This window comes from Heterodontus francisci, chromosome 5 (genome assembly GCF_036365525.1).
Source record: "Heterodontus francisci isolate sHetFra1 chromosome 5, sHetFra1.hap1, whole genome shotgun sequence".
NCBI lineage: Eukaryota > Metazoa > Chordata > Chondrichthyes > Heterodontiformes > Heterodontidae > Heterodontus > Heterodontus francisci.
In genome coordinates, this window is record NC_090375.1 from 63214566 (window position 1) to 63232022 (window position 17457).

At 43.6% G+C, this 17457-nt stretch overlaps 1 protein-coding gene across 5 annotated transcripts in view; it reads right to left on the reverse strand.

The window, feature by feature from the left end:
- Positions 1–11046: 11046 nt before the first annotated feature.
- Positions 11047–17457, reverse strand: part of LOC137369878 (UDP-N-acetylglucosamine transporter TMEM241 homolog) — a 207712-nt gene continuing 201301 nt past the window's right edge. For 3 of the 5 annotated variants that reach the window (XM_068031547.1, XM_068031544.1, XM_068031543.1), the window contains one exon: positions 11047–11472. In XM_068031547.1, coding sequence (XP_067887648.1) covers positions 11400–11472 — 73 coding nt within the window. In that variant the 3' untranslated portion in view covers positions 11047–11399. The remainder of the gene's footprint in view (positions 11473–17457) is intronic. The other 2 variants (XR_010975033.1, XR_010975032.1) reach the window with 2 other exon arrangements.

Here is a 17457-nt window from a genome sequence, read left to right on the forward strand (position 1 = left end):
CCAGATACCAACCACTCGCTATGTCAAAAAGTTTTATCTCATGTCGCCGTTGCTGCTTTTGCCAATCACCTTAAATCAGTGTCCTTTGGTGTCGTTCCACCAATAGGAACATTTTATGCCTTTCTACTCTGATCAGACCCCTAATGATTTTGAACACTTCTATCAGATCTCTTAATTTTCTCTTCTCCAGGGAACAGCACCAGTTTCTCCAACTCTTCACATAACTGAAGTTCCTCATCCCTGGAACCATTCTCGTGAATCTTTTCTGCACCCTTTCTAATGTCTTAACATCCGTCCTAAAGTGTGGTGCCCAGAATTGGACATAATACTTCAGTTGAGGCTGAACCAATGTTTATACAGGTTTATCATAACTTCTTTTTTCTAGTACATTATGCCCCTATTTATAAAGCCCAGGTTACCATATGTTTTATTAACCACTTTCTCATATACCCCCAGGCCTCTCTGCTCTTGCACATCCTTTAGAACTGTACCCTTTAATTTATATTGGCTCTCCTTGTTCTTCCTACCAAAGTGAATCACTTCACACTATTCTGCGTTAAACTTCATCTGTCACTTGTCCGTCCATTCCACCAGCCTGTCTATGTCCTCTTGAAGTTTATCACTATCCGCCTCACAGTTCACAGTATTTCCAAGTTTTATGTCAGCTGCAAATTTTTGAAATTGTGCCCTGTACATCCAAGACTAGGTAAATAACATATATCAAGAAAGGCAAGGGTTCTAACACTGACCCCTGGGGAACCTCACTATATACCTTCCTCCAGTCCACAAAACAACTGTTCACAACTACTCTCTGTTTCCTATCACTCAGCCAATTTTGTGTCCATGTTGCTATTATCCCGTTTATTCATGGGTTCTAACTTTGCTGACAATCTGGTTATGTGGCAGTATATCAAATGTCTTTTGGAAGTCCATGTACACTGTATCAACCCATTACCCTCATCAACCCTCTCTGTTACCTCATCAAAAAACTCCAGCAAGTTAGTTGAACACAATTTGCCCTTAACAAATCCGTGCTGGCTTTCCTTAACTAATCCACATTTGTCAAAGTGACTATTAATTTTGTCCGAAATTATCATTTCTAAAAGCTTTCCCACCACTGAGGTTAAGCTGAATGGCCTGCAGCAGCTGGGCTTATCCTTACACCCTTTTTGAACAAAGGCTTAACATTTGCAATTCTCCAGTTCTCTGATACCACCTCTGTATCTAAGGAGGATTGGAATTTCCACCCTTACTTCCCTTAGTATCCTTGGATGCATCTCATCCAGTCCTGGTGAGTTATCAACTTTAAGTACAGCCAGCCTATCTAATATCTCTTCTTTATCAAATTTTAGCCCATCCAGTGTCTCAACTACCCACTCTTTCACCATGACTTGGTTAGCATCTTCTTCCTTGGTAAAGACAGATGCAAAGTACTCATGCAGTACCTCAGCCATTCCCCCACCTCCATGCTTAAATCCCCCTTTAGGTCCCTAATTGGCCCCACACCTCCTTTTACCATCCTTTTACTGTTTATATGCTATCGAAGACGTTTGGATTCCCTTTTATGTTAGCCACGAATCTCTTATACTCTTGTTATGACTGACTGCTCCAGTCAAAGCCCCCAATCAAAATATAAGATTCTGATTGTGGTGGGAGAAATGCACTATTAATTCAATCCTGTCCCTCCTCAGATCACCTAACATATCATTTTAAACTTCCCAAATTAAAGAAAGGCCCAGCCAAATTGCACTATCTATTAACCCCCCAAATGAGGCAAACCAAACCAGGTGTCTTTAAATAAACAAATTAACTGCTTAATTAGAAAAACTAAATTGTTAAACACTACTAAGATATAAACAACATTTAAAATAGAAAACAATTCGAGTCCTTGCATATTACGCTCCTGCTGAAATGAAATCTTCCAATGCAGAATTGTCCCAGGCTGCTTGAAGTCCTCAAAGGCGTCCGATGGGGGAAAAAGAAAAGGTTCTTCAACAGTAGAACAGTCCGTAGTCTAACTTCAGCAGTAAGTGATGCTTTCCTTCTCCAGCAATGAATTTAAACAATTAACAACTTGCAAAAGCTTTTTAATGAATCAATTTGGCTTTAGAATTTTTGAGGGATAAAAGATTGTCACAGTCTAACTTCCCTTCCTTCAGTTTAAATTATCAGAGATCTTTGTTTCATTCCTGCTGGCTCAGCTGTCTGTCTGTGTCTGTTAACTGTCTCTCAAAAGCCAGCTTTTCAATTAGTTTCAAAAGTCAATTAGCAACAATGTATCTCTTGATGCTCAGTCCAAGTGGCCGTATCCTGGGTAACCAGAATGCATTATTTGACTCAGTCTTTGGAGCTTGCTGCCTTAAAGCAGTACAGCTCCTTCTCCAGCCTTAAAGGCACACCGCATTCTTCCCGAATAAAAAACTTACAGGATCATAACACTCTCTCTTTGCTTCTCATATTTGTTTCCTCACTTCCCCTTTGAACTTGTTATATTCAGCTTCTTCTCAATTGTATTATCCACTGACATCTGCCATATTCATCCATTTTCTGCTTCATCTTACTCTCTAACTCCTTTGTTATCCAGGGAGGTCTGGATCTTTTTGTCCTTCCTTTCCCCCTTGTGGGAATGTACCTTGACTGTACCCAAACTATCTCCTCTCTAAAGGCGGCCCTTGTCCAGTTACAGTTTTGCCTGCCAATCTTGCCCTTTATTCCCCACCTCTCCTGAAGGTGACAACTCTTGCTTGGGTGCATTTGCACAAGTGTCAACCATCTTCATTTGAATGTCCATTTCTCATGACAGACTAGGATACTACCCCAGCCATGCTCAATTCTTGTCTTCACCTGACTTTCACTTGGGTGCATTTGGCATGTATGGATCACAATATGATGGTCAGAAATAAAATGATTTGTTAATTTCCTTAATCTGGCATGCTCAGGTCAGTTGTAATACTCTGAATGCCTGCTGAGATCAGATAACTGGGAGCTAAACCCAGAACCTTCAAATCTGTTTGCTGGCTTAAATTTCAGAAATGTAAGGGTACCCTCCGCCAGTGTGGAACAGTATATGGACTCACCTTTATCTTCACTATCTGGAACTCCCAGTTACTGCTGCACAGTCAGGGATGACAATATTACTGCTGATCGGCCTACTGTCTACTTCCAGGCATTTTTATTTCAAAGTTTCATAATTTGCAGCTTTCTTTTCATCTCTAATATCTGTTTCACTGCTGTTTCTCTTACAGCTCTGTACTCCCGAATATATTCTGCTCCTGTCTTCATCTTTATTTTTGCCTCACTGCCATTGTTACCTCTTTCTATTCTTTTTTGAGGCTTTTTTTCCCCTCAAACCCCAACTTCCTCTTTATGAAAGTCATAGCTTTGAACCCTTGACCTTCAACTGTTCTCCCATCCTCTATGTGTTTGAGTCAATCCTACAAAAGGATTCCTCTGATCTGACTATGCCAGTTTTCATGGAGGATCCCCCTAATATATAATCCTTTTTCAGATGTTGATTGACTCGCATTTCCAACATTTTCTGTTTTTATGGCTCCTTAGGGATGTTCCAGGTGAAGGGAAGTGCTATTAAATTAACCTGTAGCAGCACCTTTCATATACCCAGGACATCCCGAACCACAACTCAGCAAATAAATTATTTTTGAAGTGTAGGTACTTCTGTTCTGTATGCAAATGCAGCAGCCAATTTGTACACAATCAAAACCCCCACAAACAGCAAAGAGATAACGACCACTTCATCTGTTTTTAGTACTGTTGGTTAAGAGATAACTGTTGACAAGTGCACCTCTTTTGGCTTTGTTCAAATAGTGTAAGGCGACCTTTTATGTCCACCTGAACAGGCAGAAAGGGCCTCAGTCTGGCATCTATACAAAGTCAGCACCGCTAATGGAGCAGCCTTTCAGTACCACTACAATCAAATCTCAGTTTACAATATATATGCTAAGGTCCTGGAGTAGGGCTTAAATCTATGACCTTCTAACTCAGAAGCAAGGATATTAACACTGAGCAAATTGCTACAATAAAATACACTCTTATTAAGGTCTCAGTGAATCTCTGATACTCATGTATCTCTTGCAATCTTCGATGTCAGCTGCAATCTGTTTCTGCACCCTATTCATTTTCATTGTATACACAAATGTTTATCTAGCTCCTAACTACACCTTCATTTGCTAATCATCCCATATTCTGTTTCTTTATTCTCTACATTTAAAAGTCCTTTGGAGTTCTGTATTAAGCATCCACAACAATAACAACAACTTGTTTTTATATAGCGCCTTTAATGTATTCCATCACACTCTTGACTTGTGCCTTGTAGAAGATGGACAGGCTTTGGGAGTCAGGAGGTGAGTTACTCGCTGCAGGATTCCTGGCCTCTGACCTGCTCTTGTAGCCATGGTATTTATATGGCTATTCCAATTCAGTTTCTGATCAATGGTAACCCAGGATGTTGATAGTGGGGGATTCAGCAATAGTAATGTTATTGAATGTCAAGAGGAGATAGTTAGGTTCTCTCTTGTTGGAGATGATCATTGCCATATTGTCCAGGTTTTGCTGCACTTCTACACAGACTGCTTCAGTATCTGAGGAGTCATGAATGGTGCTGAACATTGTGCAATCATCAGCAAACTTCTCCACTTCTGACCTTATGATTAATGGAAGGTCATTGATGAAGCAGCTGAAGATGGTTGGGCCTAGAACACTACCCTGAGGAACTCCCACAGTGTTGTCCTGGAGCTGAGATGATTGACCTCCAACAAACACACCCATCTTCCTTTGCATTAGCGGAGAGCTTTCCCTGATTCACATTGATTCCAGTTTTGCCTTGATGTCAAGGGCAGTCACTCACACCTCACCTCTGGAGTTAAGCTCTTTTGTCCATGTTTGAACCAAGGCAGTAATGAGGTCAGGAGCTGAGTGGCCCTCCCGGAACCCAAACTGAGTGTCACGGAGCAGGTTATTGTTAAGCAAGTGCCCCTTGATAGCACTGTTGATGACACCTTCCATCACTTTACTGATGATCGAGAGTAGATTGATGGGGTGGTAATTGGCCGGGTTGAACTTGTCCTGCTTTTTGGGTAAAGGACATACCTGAGCAATTTTCCACATTGCAGGGTAGATGCTAGTGTTGTAGCTATATTGGAACAGCTTGGCTAGAGGTGTGGCAAGTTCTGGAGCACAGGTCATCAATACAATTTCCGGAATATTTTCAGGGCCCAGTGCTTTATTGATATCACACGGAGTGAATCGAATTGGCTGAAGACTGGCATCTCTGATGCTGGGGACTTCAGGAGGAGGCCGAGATGGATCATCAACTCAGCATTTCTGGCAGAAGATTTTTAGATTTAGAGATACAGCACTGAAACAGCCCCTTCGGGCCACCGAGTCTATGCCGACCATTAACTACCCATTTATACTAATCCTACACTAATCCCATATTCCTACCACATTCTCACCTGTCCCTGCATTCCCCTACCACCTACCTATACTAGGGGCAATTTATAATGGCCAATTGACCTATCAACCTGCAAGTCTTTTGGCTGTGGGAGGAAACCGGAGCACCCGGAGGAAACCCACGCAGACACAGGGAGAACTTGCAAACTCCACACAGGCAGTACCCAGAATTGAACCCGGGTCGCTGGAGCTGTGAGGCTGCGGTGCTAACCACTGCGCCACTGTGCCGCCCTGATCTTTCGCACTGATGTGCTGGGCTCCCCCATCATTGAGGATGGGGATATTTGTAGAGCCACTTCCTCCAGTTAATTGTTTAATTGTCCACCACCATTCACAACTGGATGTGGCAGGACTGCAGAGCTTAGATCGGATCCGTTGGTTATGGGATCGCGTGGCTCTGTCGATTGCATGCTGCTTATGCAGTTTGGCATGCAAGTAGACCTGAGTTGTAGCTTCACCAGGTTGACACCTCACTTTGAGGTATGCCTGGTGCTGCTCCTGGCATGCCCTCCTGCTCTCTTCATTGAACCAGGTTGGTCCCCCTGCTTGATGGTAATGGTAGAGTGGGAGATATGCCGGGCCATGAGATTGCAGATTGTGGTTGAGTACAATTCTGCTACTGCTGATAGCCCACAGTGCCTCATGGACTTCCAAACTGTAACATTGGATGCTGGTCAGAGTCTGCAAGCGGGTTCTGGTCCTTAGGGGATTTCTTCTTGGCTATACTCTTGTGGATAGTTATGATGTTGATGTCCTTACATGCTGGTAGTCCTGCCACTGCTGGTCGACTCGTGTCCACCAAATAGAATATTTGTGATTTCCATACTGACTTGCCATAGCTGCATTGTATTGTTAGTGTTCCACTGCAAAGGATAAGTGACCTGTTGGCAATTGTCCGTTGTATCATTGATTTCCAACAACTCCGGTACATATCTTTGAGGATTTGGACTGGTAGGATATTTGCACTAGTGTCGGTGTCAATCTTGACTCTGAGTGTATGGTTGCCAGCTTTCTTTGGGCACATGATGTTAATAGTGGCTTGACTTTATCATCATGGTATGTCAGGTTCACAATGTGGAATGCCATTCATCTTTTGGTTGAGAATTCTCTCTGAGCCTTGTCTCAGGTCTGTTTCGCTGTGAACCTCGTGCATCGGCTTGCTGGCTTGAACCTAGTGCATCTGGAGCTCTCCTTGCTGCTGTTGCTGTGTTTTTGCACCTGTCGTCTGTTTGTCTGCATCCTACTGTGATTTCTGGCTGCATCTTTGGAGCTAGATTTCTTGCATAGGCGGGTCCAGTGTCCTTTTGCATTGCACACCTTGCACAGGTCTTGAAATGCAGGACAATTTTGCCATGAGTGGGAACAACCAAACTTACCACACAGCTTGCTTGCTCTTGACCTGATTATGGTGCCGAGACTGTTGGTTGCACCTCGTGCTTGCAGGTGCTGTTGTCCAGCTACAATGGCTTCATATTTCCTGTCATCTTCTAGCAGTGCATCAATGCTGCAACCTTTCTTTTCCCCAAGAGGTCTTTCTGAAAAGCTTCAATGGGTGTTGATACAATCACCAGCTCCACTATTCAATCCGACAGCTCAGCTTCTGAAAAATCACATTCTTGCTGTGGTATCTACTGATGAACTGGTCTATTGAATCCTGTGGCTGTTGCCTATAGGACATCAATTCCAGGCAGTGATTTCTAAAATTCACTCTTAATCTGAATTGATCTTCTAGAACTTTCCATATCTTTTCAGGGTCTTTCTGGTCCTCGTCAGATAAGCCTGAGGTATTGATTCTGTGTAATCTTTCATTTACAACTGCTATTAGTATTTTTACAGCTTGTTTTTCTGGTTCTAGAATGACTTGCTTTATGAAGCAGCACTGCATTCTTTGTTTGAGCAATTGGGAAATTGAGCAGTTCATGCTGGGAAATTTGGTGTCCATCTTCCTGCTGTTCCTTTGCTTTAAAACTTGATTTAAGAACTTGCTTTATGACTCTGCACTGTTTCCCCCCTTTAAAAAAACTCTCTTGGCTGCTTTGTTTGATAGGAGCAGGTGCTTAGCAATGCTTGTCTGTTGATCTAGCTTCCAGCATGCTAGTCTATCTGTTTACACAGTTGTGTATTTTTATTTATTTTATTTAGAGATACAGCACTGAAACAGATCCTTCGGCCCACCAAGTCTGTGCCGACCAACAACCACCCATTTATACTAATCCTACATTAATCCCATATTCTCTACCACATCCCCACCATTCTCCTACCACCTACCTGCACTAGGGGCAATTTACAATGGCCAATTTACCTATCAACCTACAAGTCTTTGGAGGTGGGAGGAAACCCAGCAGAAACCCACGCAGACACAGGGAGAACTTGCAAACTCCGCACAGGCAGTACCCAGAACTAAACCCAGGTCGCTGGAGCTGTGAGGCTGCGGTACTAAACACTGCGCCACTATGCCGCCCATATAATAGGCATTTCAATTGCTCTTTTATACAGCCGTTCAATAGGCAATTCTTCACGCTTGAGTGGTTTTATGGATTTTTAAAACTTTGGCCGAGTGAGTGAAAGCTCTTGACGCTTGAGTGATTTAATTTTCTTTTAAGCTTTAGCTGCGAGTTGCGTTAATGGAGGATTCCCATGCCTTTTGCTTTCGGATGCCTCCTGTAATGGTGCTGAATTTGATCAGCCTGGAAGAGCCTTTGAAAACAATTGATCTGCCTGAGATAGGGATTGGGTTTTCCCAGTTTTTTTCTTTTGCACAACCTTTAAAAATAAATCAACTTTGCAAGCACCTCAAAGTATTTTTTCAATGGGGATTCCTGGGCCATCGGGACAACGACTCACCCGATCGCAGTGACTGACTTGCAGCCTGTCATTCAGAGCTATCTTCTCTAACTTGAGGTAAGTTCTTTTTCTTTCCCTCTTTGGGCCAGTATTTCTTTTTAACTTTCTCTCTTCTGGCTGTAGTTTTTAAAGCTGTTTTACCTGTTGTCTTCAAATTTGGATTCTGCCTTCTCACCACAGCTGCCACCGTGTAATGAGTTGCTTTTTATGTTGTCTGATGCAACATAAATGAGATGTGTGGAGTTTTAGATTTAGATTTAGAGATACAGGACTGAAACAGGCCCTTCGGCCCACCGAGTCTGTGCCGACCATTAACCACCCATTTATACTAATCCTACACTAATCCCATACTCCTACCACATCCTCACCTGTCCCTATGTTCCCCTACCACCAACCTATACTAGGGACAATTTATAATGGCCAATTTACCTATCAACCTGCAAGTCTTTTGGCTGTGGGAGGAAACCAGAGCACCCGGAGGAAACCCACGCAAACACAGGGAGAACTTGCAAAAGTTCAGTTGGTTGAAGACCTCAAACAGGTTTATTAACAGCTAATAAGTATATACAGTGCAGAGCTAACTGTTTATAGAACTTGCCTCTAGGTGTTACAGGAGCAGAGTGACCCTGGCTCTGAGTCACATGACTACGTCCCGGTAGCTCATTAGAATACTAAGATCTTAATGGGACATCACTCTGAAAGGCAATCATACTACAGGATGAGGCCCTTAATTGGTACAACTGGCCTTGGGCAGGAGGGCCATCCACCACCTTCCCCGCCACTGGCAAAGTGCCATGGCAGCTGGAAGGCAACATGTACTCTGGCTCCCATCCTCCGTCTTGACTTTTCAGACCCCCACCTTGCCTCCTATCCCGCTCCTGCAGGTCCCTAAAATTCAGACCCACATCTGCCAGTTCATGAGGAATAACAGTACAGCATCTTGCACGGAAAGGTGCTGTAGAAAAAGGGGGAGGTGTTGGGAGTGACTGAGGAGTGGACCAGAGTGTCGCGGAGGGAACCGTTCCTTCGGAATGCTGAAAGGGGAGGGGAGGGGGAAGATGTGTTTGGTGGTGGCAACACGCTGGAGGTATGGCAGAAATGGTGGCGGATGATCCGTTGAATATGGAGGCTGGTTGCCTACAGTACCTTTCCATGCAAGTGCAGGGGATGTAACTCCTGCCCTTTTACCTCCTCCCTTCTCAATGTCCAGGGTTCCAAACACTCCTTCCAGGTGAAAACAGTGATTTACTTGTACTTTTTTCAGTTTAGTATACCATATTCGCCGCTCACAATGCGGTCGCCTCTACAATGGGGAGATCAAACGCAGATTAGGTGACCGCTTTGCGGAACACCTTGGCTCAGTCAGAAAGCATGACCCCAAGCTTCCAGTTGCTTGTCATTTCAACACACACCCCTGCTCCCATGCCCACATTTGTGTCCTCGGCCTGCTGCAGTGCTCCAGTGAACATCAATGCAAGCTCGAGGAACAGCACCTCATTTTCCGATTAGGCACAATACAGCCTGCCGGACTGAATAGCGAGTTCAATAATTTCAGAGCATGACTGGCCCTCTTTTATTATTTTTTTTGTTTTATCATTTTTTTTTTAACCATGTGCTTGCCTTAAACTTGATTTTTCATGTTTGTGCTTTTGGACTGAGCTGTTCATTATTCTGTTATTAACACGTTCTCTGCACTAATGCTTTGTCTTTCACCACACCACCTTTGCCTCTGCCCCATGACCTCCTTGTCAGTTAATCTCTGCTGCCCTCTGACCAATCACACCTTCCCTTTTGTTCACTTTACCCCCTACCCCCACTTCACTTGCTTAAAACCTATTACATTTCTAACCTTTGCCAGGTCAGAGGCAAGGTCACAGACCTGAAACATTAAATCTGCTTCTCTCTCCACAGGTGCTGCCATATCTGCTGAGTATTTCCAGTACTTTCTGTTTTTATTTTAAAAGTAAGAATTATCTCAATTCAAAATGCGTGCTGCAATTCCACTTTAACCTTTGGGTACCGCATTTCAAGTGTTTGGCCTCTTGCTTTTTTTTAATATGAAAAGGCTGCATTGTTATTTACTGTCCCCTATATCAACACAAGTTTAATAAGATCTCATCTGACATCGGAAGAAAACACTGTAGTATTTACAAGAATGCTAAACTCGGCTTGCACAATATCATTTGAAATATATTGGTTAATATTTTATGCACCGCAATGCATCTGGAATTAAAAGTCACACAATTCATGAAAGACGGCTCTCCGAGCAGTTTTCTTCTGTTGAATATAATTCAACAGAGTGACTTCAGAACAAGGAGAAAGTCTTTAAAAAGCATTTTCACATTTATACCTCTGGGGAAAAAAACACAATCCATTTAACTGATCTTTATTTGTGTTGCTGCATTGTTCACAGTAATCCTCTCTGCGGTGTTGTCACAGGGCTGGGGCATCTAGCGGAGAGCAGTGCATTTCCTGTTTCTGCTGTGAATTGACTGCAGTGTTCCAGTTCCCAGCACGAGAAGGTAAAGCTGAAAGTGGTTCACACATACAAAAACAAGAAATGCTGGAATCACTCAGCAGGTCTGGCAGCATCTGTGGAAAGAGAAGCAGAGTTAACGTTTCGGGTCAGTGACCCTTCTTCGGAAGGAGGTTCCGAAGAAGGGTCACTGACCCGAAACGTTAACTCTGCTTCTCTTTCCACAGATGCTGCCAGACCTGCTGAGTGATTCCAGCATTTCTTGTTTTTGTTTCAGATTTCCAGCATCCGCAGTATTTTGCTTTTATTTTAGTGGTTCACACATAGACTGTTGTCATCAGATACTATGGCATTTTCTTACTCTTTATGGTTTCACATGGCACAGTAAAAATTTTTGTTGTCCAAGGCCTCAAGGTGAAATCTTAATCAGCAAGTTGTATATGTGTTCTTCAATCATGTCTATTTGTAGAAAGTTGGGAAGGGGGAAATTGCTTTTCCATGGAAGATTGTAACCTGTACATCATTTCCTTTTCCTGTAATATCAGGTAATGATTGAGGAACAGGCTTCTAAACAAGACGACACATGGGATCTAGATACCTGGCACCATCTTCATCCCTTCATTTCTGCTCCATTTCTCTCAGCATAAACGAGTAAGGCTTCTCCAAGTACGCCAAGCATGAGGCTAGAGAGAGAGCAAAATATACTGTTAGCTCAAACTCAATCAATTGGAGGCAATAAACTGATGGAAGGACACATTGACACCACTGGGGGGGGGGGGGGGGGGTGGGGGGTGGTGGGGAAGGTAACTCATCGCTTTAGTGTCAGGTTAGCACATTGGTAGCACACTGGGATCTGAATTAAACAATTAGAAGCTCAAGCCTCACATAATCTAGACTGATATTTTGGTGCAGGACTGAGTGAGTATTTCATTGCCAGAGGCACTATCTTTCAAAATAGATGTTAAACAAGGACCCCCCATCTACCTCTTCAGGTGGATGTAAAATATTCCAATGGCACTGCTCAAAGAAGAGCAGGGGGAGTTGTCCTGGCCAACATTTATCACTCAATCAACAACACCAAAAAGCACAAAGATGTCAGAGGTAGTTTCTTTACTCAGAGAGTAGTAGGGGCGTGGAACGCCCTGCCTGCAACAGTAGTAGACTCGCCAACTTTAAGGGCATTCAAGTGGTCATTGGATAGACATATGGATGAAAATGGAATAGTGTAGGTCAGATGGTTTCGCAGGTCGGCGCAACATCGAGGGCCGAAGGGCCTGTACTGCGCTGTAATATTCTAATTCTAATAAAAAAACTGGTCATTTACCTCATTTTGTGAGATCTTGTGAGAAAATTGGCTACTGTGCTTCAAAGGTAATTCATTGGCTAGAAATTTCTTTGAGATTTAATGAGGCCATGAAAGGCACTATTTAAATGCAAATTCAAATTATAGAATTATACGGCACAGAAAGAAACCATTTGGCCCGTTGTGCCTATGCTTGCTGTTTGAAAAAGCTATCCAATTAGTCCCAATTCCTGCTCTTTCCCCATAGCCCTGCAAATCTTTTCCTTTTCGGAAAACAGTATATTCAAGTTCTTTCGGCAGGACTGGCAGCATCTGTGGAGAGAGAAGCAGAGTTAACGTTTCAGGTCAGTGACCCTTCTTCAGAACGGACGTCTGAAGAAGGGTCACTGACCTGAAACGTTAACTCTGCTTCTCTCTCCACAGATGCTGCCAGACCTGATGAGTATTTCCAGCATTTCTTGGTTTTATTTCAGATTTCCAGCATCTGCAGTATTTTGCTTTTAATTTAGTATTTTATTCAAGTTCTTTATTTCTTTTGAAAGAATTTTGGGACACTGCTTGAATAATGATTTGTGGTAGAGAATTCCACCTTCCTGTCTCATGGTGAGCAATTCCTTCCCTCTCACAGAAGCCTTCCCACCTGGTTATTCTTTCCACCATTTTCTCCACTCTCGCATTGAAAAGAGCACGGCGAGCTGGGAGAGGCTTCATTGAAAAGAGCACGAAGTGCTGGGAGAGGCTTCATTGAAAAGAGCGCAGAGAGCCAGGAGAGGCTTCATTGAAAAGAGCGCAGACAGCGGGGAGAGGCTTCATTGAAAAGAGCGCAGAGAGCCGGGAGAGGCTTCATTGAAAAGAGCACGAAGTGCTGGGAGAGCCTTCACTGAAAAGAGCGCGGAGAGCTGGGAGAGGGTTCATTGAAAAGAGCGCAGAGAGCCGGGAGAGGCTTCATTGAAAAGAGCGCGGAGAGCTGGGAGAGGGTTCATTGAAAAGAGCGCAGAGAGCTGGGAGAGGGTTCATTGAAAAGAGCGCGGAGAGCTGGGAGAGGGTTCATTGAAAAGAGCGCAGAGAGCTGGGAGAGGCTTCATTGAAAAAAGCACGGAGTGCTGGGATAGGCTTCATTGAAAAGAGCACAGAGAGCAGGGAGAGGCTTCATTGAAAAGAGCACGGAGTGCGGGGCTAGTCTTCATTGAAAAGAGCGGGGACAGACTTCATTGAAAACAGCGCGGAGTGCTGGGAGAGGCTTCATTGAAAACATCGCAGAGAGCTGGCAGAGGCTTCATTGAAAATATCGCAGAGAGCTGGGAGAGGCTTCATTGAAAAGAGCACGGAGTGCTGGGATAGGCTTCATTGAAAAGAGCGCAGAGTGCTGGGAGAGGCTTCATTGAAAAGAGCGCAGAGTGCTGGGAGAGCCTCCACTGAAAAGAGCATGAAGTGCTGGGAGAGGCTTCTTTGAAAAGAGCACTGAGTGCAGGGCTAGTCTTCATTGAAAAGAGCGCAGAGTGCTGGGAGAGGATTCATTGAAAAGGGAGAGGATTCATTGAAAAAAGCGCGGAGAGCTGGGAGAGGCTTCATTGAAAAGAGCATGGAGAGCGGAGAGAGGCTTCATTGAAAAGAGCGCAGAGAGCTGGGAGAGGCTTCATTGAAAAGAGCGCAGAGTGCTGGGAGAGGCTTCATTGAAAAGAGCACGGAGTGCTGGGACAGGCTTCACTGAAAAGAGCGGGGACAGACTTCATTGAAAACAGCGCGGAGTGCTGGGAGAGGCTTCATTGAAAACATCGCAGAGAGCTGGCAGAGGCTTCATTGAAAATATCGCAGAGAGCTGGGAGAGGCTTCATTGAAAAGAGCACAGAGTGCTGGGAGAGGCTTCATTGAAAACATCGCAGAGAGCTGGCAGAGGCTTCATTGAAAATATCGCAGAGAGCTGGGAGAGGCTTCATTGAAAAGAGCACGGAGTGCTGGAAGAGGCTTCATTGAAAAGAGCACGGAGTGCTGGGAGAGGTTCGTTCGAGAAAATCAAGTGTGACATCACAGGCACGCAGGTAGGTGATTAGTTGGGGAAGAAGCTACCTGTTTGATGAGCATCTGGAAAGTGGTGAAGCTCTATTCTAATCCTAACATTTAAAATAGTAAAGGAACTAGTGGTAAGCTTAATAAACCATATAAAAAAAGCAGAATAAAATAAATAATTGAAGAAAATAATTAAGTAGTTAATTGAAACACATGAAGGATGGCAGGACAGGTGATGTAAAAGCAAAATACTGCGGATGCTGGAAATCTGAAACAAAAACAAGAAATGCTGGAATCACTCAGCAGGTCTGGCAGCATCTGTGGAAAGAGAAGCAGAGTTAACGTTTGGATGGTGATGTGTCATGGCTGCAGCATGTGGGAGCTCCTGGATGCCAATGTGATCCAAGGCAAACACGTCTGCAGTAAGTGTTTGCGGCTCTAGGAGCTTCGGCTCAGAGTCATTGAGCTGGAGGCCGAGCTGCAAACAGTGTGACATATCAGGGAGGAGAAAAGTTGCCTGGACTTTTTGTACCAGGAGGCGGTTGCATCCCTTAGGATAGGGTCTTCTGATTTGGTCAGTGGTCAGGGACAGGAGAGTGTGGCTGCAGCTGAGGCATGTAAGGGGACCCAGAGGGCAGGAGTGCACAAGCCTCACCCGTTGCGATTGTCCAACAGTCTGAAGTTCTTTCAGCTTGTTTCGATGAGAGTGGGGGCTGCAGGGTGGATGAGCAACCTGACCGTGGCACTATGGTACAGGAAGCCGTTCAAGTGAGGGTGAAAAAAGGAATATAGTGGTAGTAGGGGACAGTATAGTTAGGGGGATTGACACTGTTCCCTGCAGCAAAGAGCATGAGTCCAGACAGCTATGTTGCCTGCCCGGTGCCAGGGTTTGGGACATCTGCTCAGGGCTGGAGAGGAACTTAGTGGGAGGGGAGGATCCAGTTGTAATGTCCATGTAGGTACCAACGACACAGGCAGGACAAGGAAAGAAGTTCTGCATAGTCAGTATGAAGAACTAGGCACCAAATTAAGAAGCAGAACCTCAAAGGTAATAATCTCTGGATTGTCACCTGAGCCACGTGCAAATTGGCATAGGGCAAATAAGATTCGAGAAATTAATGCGTGTCTCAAAGACTGGTGTGGTAGAAGTGGGCTCCGGTTCCATGGGGCACTGGCACCAGTACTGGGGAAATTGATGGCTATACTGTTGGGACGGTCTACACCTGAACCATGCTGGGGCTGGTGTTCTAGCGAGCCGCATAACTAGGGAAGTAGAGATGGTTTTAAACTGGATAGTGGGAGCAAGGGATCAAATTTGGGAAGATATGGTAAATCAAGGAGTAGAGACAAGGCAAGAGAGAAAGGTATGAATATGGGAAATGATAAACAGACTGTGACAGATAAGGCTAGAAGTTACAAAAATAAGAAAAGGACAAAACTAAAGGCTCTGTATCTGAATGCACGTAGCATTCGAAACAAAACAGATGAACTGAGAGTGCAAATAGAAATAAATAAGTATGATCTGATAGCCATTACAGAGACATGACTGCAGGATGACATAGATTGGGACCTGAATATTGAAGGGTACATGGCATTAGGAAGGACATGAATCTAGGAAAAGGTGAAGGGCTTGGTCTGTTAATTAATGATGATATTAACGCGATAGAGAGGGATGACCTAAGTTCAGGAAACCAGGATGTAGACGCAGTTTGGATAGAGATGAGAAATCATAAAGGCAAGAAGTCACTTGTGGGAGTGGTGTACAAGCCACCTAACATTAACCACACTGTAGGATGGGGTATAAAGGAAGAAATATTGGCAGCTTGTCAGAAAGGTACAGGGATAATTATAGGGGTTTTAACCTACATATAGACTGGAAAAATCAGATGGGCAGAGGTAGCCTAGATGAGGAGTACATTGAATGTTTTCAGGATAATTTCTTGGAACAGCATGTTCTGGAGCCAACCAGAGAGCAGGCTATACTGGAACTGGTATTGGGCAACGAGATAGGATTAATTAATGACCTCATAGTTATGGCATCTCTAGATAGCAGTGATTATAATATGATTGAATTTGACATTCAATATGAAGGATGGAAGAGTGGATCCAAAACTATTATTTAAAACTTAAAAAAGGGAAATTATGAGGGCATGAAAGTACAGCTAGCTAAAGTGAATTGGCAAATTAGGTTAAGGGATAGGTCAATAGAGATGCAGTGGCAGACATTTTTGGGGATATTTCGGAATACACGATAGATACATTTCAATGAGAAAGAAAAATTCAAAGCAAGGGACCCGCCCCGCCATCCGTGGTTAACTAAAACAGTTAAAGATAGTATCAAACTTAAAGAAAAAGCACATAATTGCGCAAAGATGGGAGGCAGGTCAGAAGATTGGGCAGAATATCAAAAACAGCAAAGAATGACTAAAAGATTGATAAGGAAGGTAAAATTACAGTACGAGAGAAAGCTAGCTCGAAATATAAAGACAGATAGTAAGAGTTTCTATAGATATTTTAAAAAGAAAGGAATTAACGGAGTGAGCGTTGGTCCTACAGAAAGTGAGTCTTGGGAATTAATAATGGATAATATGGAGATGGTAGATGAATTGAACAGGTATTTTGCACTAGTCTTCACTACCGTGGATACAAGTAACATCCCAGTATTAGCAGTAAATCAGGAAATGGAAGGGAGGGAGGAACTCAAGAAAATTACAATCACCAGGGAAGGGGTACTGAACAAATTGTTGGAGCTGCGGGCTGACAAGTCCCCGGTTCCTGATGGACTTCATCCGAGTGTGTTAAAAGAAGTGGCTAGTGAGATAGTTGATGCGTTGGTTTTAATTTTCCAAAATTCCCCAGATTTGGGGAAGTTTCCGTTAGACTGGAAAATAGCAAATGTAACTCCTTTATTCAAAAAGAGACAGACAGAAAGCAGGAAACTACAGGTCAGTTAGCTTAACATCTGTCTTGGGAAAACTGTTAGAAGCTATTATTAAAGATGTTATAGCAGGATATTCAGAAAAATTCAAGGTAATCAGGCAGAGTCAACATGGTTTTGTGCAAGGGAAATCATGTTTAACCAATTTCTTGGAGTTCTTTGAGGGAGTTACATGTGCTGTGGATAAAGGTAGATGTATCGTACTTAGATTTCCAAAAAGCATTTGTTAAGGTGCCACATCAAATGTTACTGCAGAAAATAAAAGCTCATGGTGTAGGGGGTAATATATTGGCAATGGATAGAAGATTGGCTAGCTAACAGGAAACAGAGAGTAGGCACAAATGGGTCATTTTCTGGTTGGCAAGATGTAATGAGTGGTGTGCCACAGGGATCTGTGCTGGGGCCTCAACATTTTACAAT